Here is a 4,721-nt window from a genome sequence, read left to right on the forward strand (position 1 = left end):
GAGAAATCTAAATTTTTTTGTGACCCTAATTTTGCTCTATAAAATAAACTCTATTAAGAAAAAAAAAGGCAGGGGCTCCCCTAGTGGTGCAGTGGTTAAGAATCCACCTGCGAACTCAGGGGACATGGATTCGAGCCCTGTTCTGGGAAGATCCCACATGCTGCGGAGCAACTAAGCCCATGTGCCACAACTACTGAGCCTGTGCTCTAGGGCCCGCGAGCCATAACTACTGAGCCCACATGCCACAACTACTGAACCCGCATGCATAGAGCCCATGCTCTGCAACAAGAGAAGCCACTGCAATGAAAAGCCGGCGCACCACAACGAAGAGGAGCCCCCATTCGCCGCAACTAGAGAAAGCCCACATGCAGCAATGAAGAACCAACACAGCCAAAAATAAAATAAATTTCTTTAAAAATAAAAAAGAAATTCTTTTTTAAAAAAAGGCACTTATTCCAGAAAATTTTAAAGCTGTAAGTAGAACTCTTACTGAGACCTCATTTAGTTTATGTTCATTTAGTTGCTATTCCAGGTGGGTTTTACTATTTTTTGTAAATTTTTCAAGCAAACTAGTTGATTACAAAGCAAAATTAGATAAATGTATCTTAAATTCTATTATACAATAAAGTTGACTTTAAAGATATACTTTAACAAAGTTTATGACAAAGATTCTAGATTTATATACAATATCCTATTACCTGATATTACCTCTCTAATAAATTGTATAAATGCTCACTGGTGATAAAAAACAATGTTCACCAATATGTCACATGCACGGTTAGTGTTTTATTCTTTGAAGAATGGTTCTGAAACATCACAATAAGTCAGGCTGAAACGTAAAGTTTAAAATAGTTTTACAAGGATATAACATATGTACTGGCTGTTCACTCTACAAAATCTTGATCATAGAGCTTATGATACACTTAGTTAGCAGCAGCACCCAGCTTTTCCAAATAGTCATCATTTTTCTCTTGTCTGCATAGACTTCTTCTCATTGGCTGCCTTCTGCTTTTGTTGCATGATCTCAGAGTCCCTATATGGGGGGAAAAGGCTGTAAGTTGTTACAGGAAAACTGATTTTATGTTCTCATTTGTTTTCTACAATAATCCATTCAGTATATTAGAAAACAATTTAAAAGAAGATATAAACTTTCATGTCTTTCCATTTTCATGGATGGAGATAGAATGGTGAAGATAGAAGGTGAAGAATGGAAAGGCTTTGAAGTCAGATCTTATTTTGAATACAATCTGTACTGTTGTCATGACCTTGGATAAATGACCTCCAAGTCTTTTCAAAATTAGAGTAATACATATCAGGTTGTTCTGAGGAACACGAACACACACACACACACACACACACACACACACACACACACACACACAAGCACACCATCTGACATGAGGCAGCTATATGTAGAAATAATGGCAATTAATCTTGGTTGTCAACAAAATTAATTCACTATAAATTTTTTCGTGAATGAAGGGGCATTTCAGAAATCTTCTAGATATCCTAAGTGGTACCTAGGGTTAGAACATAGATGTTATGAATCTATTCAGTTTCTTACAAGCCAAAAAGCAGGATATTCAGGGCATTTTCTTAACCCTTTGTGTCTCTGGCTGAACCTTCACATACTGTGAACTAAAACCAGATTACCTGGGCTGGATGGTCCATGAGCCCATATTAAAAAATATATTAAATGGCTATGTATTCAACACCTACTATGTGCCAGGCACTTTGCTGGATCTGGATTAAGTCCCACAACACCTTTGAGTTATTGTCCCTATGTTTCAGATTTAAAAAAAAAGTTAAAGGCTTAGAGCTAAATAATTTGCCCCAAATCACACAAAAAACTAAGGTCTGTCCAATTTCAAAGACCAGGCTCTTTCCTATGTTATTATTGCATATATTTAGTATTAGATTTTAATTCAGGATGAGTAGCTCTGTCCATGTTAGTAAGACATTTCTGAGAGGCCAATAGCAAAAACAAGGAATGAGAAGGAAGGAAAAACAAGACAGCTACAAAAAAAATGAGGTGTCCTGAATAAAAACAGTAATAGTTATTTTTCTGTTTGTAACCAAACTCTGCTGTGCTTGCTGTGTGATCTTAGTAATGTTATTGAAGTTCAGAGCCCCAGTCTCTCATTGCATGTATTGGGGCTAATAGCACTTTTCACAATTATGATGAATAGAGGTAATAAATATAGAGCATCTAGCACAGAGCTTTGTAAGCAGTGGGTAGTCATTAAGCAGTGACTATCACTGAGCCAAACTACACTAAGTTTCTCAATAAAAATATTATTTCAGGGTTACTGATCTGTACCATTCCACTGATTGGTTCACTTCTACTCCAATGTAAGTAAACAAATTTAAAGCAAAGCTTATCACTTTAACAATAAATGTCAATAGAAAGACAGTGTGAAGTGGTAATGAAGGGCTTCAACTTCATTAAATTCTGACTGCATATCAGAATCACCTGGGGAGCTTTTAAAGTCAGGTTTAACTTAAGTATAATAAAATTTACCTAGAGCACCTTTTAATGTCCAGCCCCACACCAATTAATTCAGGGCTGGGTGTAAGGCACAGGCTTGAGCAGACATCAAGTTTTCCCACGTGGTTCTAATGTGCAGCCAGCCTTGAGGACCACAGAGAAGCCACGATGGAGCCTGTGTAGTCAATTCTTCACCTGGCCTCCGAGTTTCACATGAACAACAAAATTTGATTTTAGAATAAAATGAAATTTGGCTAACTTTTTTTAGAAACAGGAATGCTTTTTTTTAAAAAAACTTAAAGCTGTAGTCTCAAAGTATTGATATTTCTGTAGCAGTTTTGTATTGTCACTTGTATGTCAAGGCAGTGCACCTGCATTCTCTCCAATCCAATGGATCTTCAGAAGTCAGTATAACTACATATACTTTGTGTCTCTTTCAGAAGTTATCAATATAATTGGTGACCTGTCACCCAGAGTAGTATGAGTAGGATGTCTGCTTGCAAAATGTTTACCCTCAGCACCTAACAATGCCTTGCACATGGAAGCTAAATGAAATTCTTATGGTTGTGGAGGAGTTGCATGAGATTCTCTGCAAGACAAATTATAGCTTGAGAGCTTTAAATTCTTCATCCATGGGTTGGGATAATGACTATCGCTTATAATTTTAGTATGCCTGGCACACAACAGATATGCAGCTGTTACCCCTTCCTTGCAGGCCTAGTTCTACTAAGGATTTTAAAACTGCTTTCCATTCTCCAAAATGAAAACTTCTGTGACTTGAGAATTCCTTTAGCATAACTCACCTCTGTTTCCTCTGAGAGGCAGTCAAGGTATCCTCTTTTCTTTTTCCCTTACTAATTTCCTGGGATTTCTTCATGTTTTTCTGGCGGGCAAGTTCTCGTTGATTTCCACCTACAAAGAGAAATAGTGATGTTATTTTTCCATCTCCAAAATTAATAATTCCATTCTAAGGGTCTTATTTAAATGCATCTGAAGTTTGGTTTTTAAGAGATAAGCCAGCAGAGTACTGCACTGAATGGTGTTCCAGGGATCTGATGACAAGGAGGAAGCTTAAACGTAAACACTAAAGTTCCTAACAGTATTATGATACCAGTTAAGGTGTTCCCTGGCTATAAACACCAGATCTCTTAAAGGAGGCGTTCCAATCGTCTGTCTCTATGGGCCAGTATTCCAAAATAAGTTCTGGCTTTTGAGAGGTGTGGGTGAAGAGAGAAAGATACACCACAGATTACACCTCGCACACACACGTTGGTCCATCATAATTCAACTGTTAAGCGAGCATTACAGATGCTTGTAAAACATTACCTTCGAGGGCCAAACAAAAGAACTAGAGAGGAGACTTAGAGTTCCCTGTCCTCGTTAGGCCTCACGACCTTAATTAAGTATTAAGTACCAGCTATAAACCACCTCCAGACCAGGATCCCTCCCAGGGCTCCACACACCTCACCACCGGGGAGGTGTTCCTTACCGTGTAAACTCGCACCCGAGGGGCAGGCACCTGCCCGACCTTTCAGGCCGGACCGGAGCCAACCGTCCCTCTCCCTCTGCTGACTAAAAACCGGGTCACCACCGCGCCGGACGGAAGGGGTTTCACCAGCTGGCCCCAGTCTGCCCGCCCGCCGCGCCTTGGAGCTCGACTTCCTCGCCGGACGCTCCCCGCCGCTTCCCCTACCCGTCCGCATACTCACGGGCCATGTTGACCACCGGACCGAGCCTGGAAAAGAGCGACTCGGAAAAGCAAAGACTTGTTCGCACGCTCAGCGGCCGTCCCCACCCGTCGATCTGGAAGCCTAAGCCCGCGCGGGCCCTCAGCAGGTACACGCCTGTGCTCGGTGGACGGCCCAGCCCAACGAAGCCAGACAACAGCAGTCGCCGTGGCCGGCGAGTGACTGCGCGTGCGTGGCCGGTGGGGGGGGCGGGGCGGTGCCCGACTAGGGCCCAGGAGCCGCAGCTCCGGGGTTAGTCGTCCGTCCCCGGGGCGTTTCGGCCGTTTAAGTTTGCTAGAGTCGAGAAAGCGAGCCCTGTGTCTGAGCGAGGCATGGACGTGTGTGGATTTTCCCTGTGTATACCGGTCACTGGGACTTAGCCAGCCCCTATTTTTTTTGATAACGACGTTAAACGCTACAATATCTAACTTTTCGAAAAGGAAAGTTAGCTTTTTTACATCCCGTTGCAGAGGCGGGGACAGAACAGATTGAGGGTTAACTCTTTG

The 4,721-nt window shown here is 41.7% G+C and overlaps 1 protein-coding gene across 1 annotated transcript; it reads right to left on the reverse strand.

Annotated features, from left to right (window-relative positions):
• Positions 1–766: 766 nt before the first annotated feature.
• SERF1B (small EDRK-rich factor 1B) lies at positions 767–4,403 on the reverse strand. The gene is made up of 3 exons (XM_067730936.1): positions 4,198–4,403; positions 3,292–3,400; positions 767–1,033 (listed from the first exon to the last, which is right to left on the reverse strand). Exons 1-3 carry the CDS (start codon positions 4,202–4,204, stop codon positions 961–963), a joined length of 189 nt encoding a protein of 62 aa, XP_067587037.1. The 5' UTR covers positions 4,205–4,403; the 3' UTR covers positions 767–960.
• Between the last annotated feature and the right edge of the window lie 318 nt (positions 4,404–4,721).

The sequence above is a fragment of the Pseudorca crassidens genome, chromosome 3 (genome assembly GCF_039906515.1).
Source record: "Pseudorca crassidens isolate mPseCra1 chromosome 3, mPseCra1.hap1, whole genome shotgun sequence".
Lineage (NCBI taxonomy): Eukaryota > Metazoa > Chordata > Mammalia > Artiodactyla > Delphinidae > Pseudorca > Pseudorca crassidens.

Excerpts from the sequence above, each read along its gene's own strand:
- SERF1B (XM_067730936.1), bottom strand. Across the intron at positions 1,034-3,291 it reads GCCTCTCAGAGGAAACAGAG|GGACTCTGAGATCATGCAAC; the intron begins GTGAGTTATGCT and ends CCCCCCATATAG.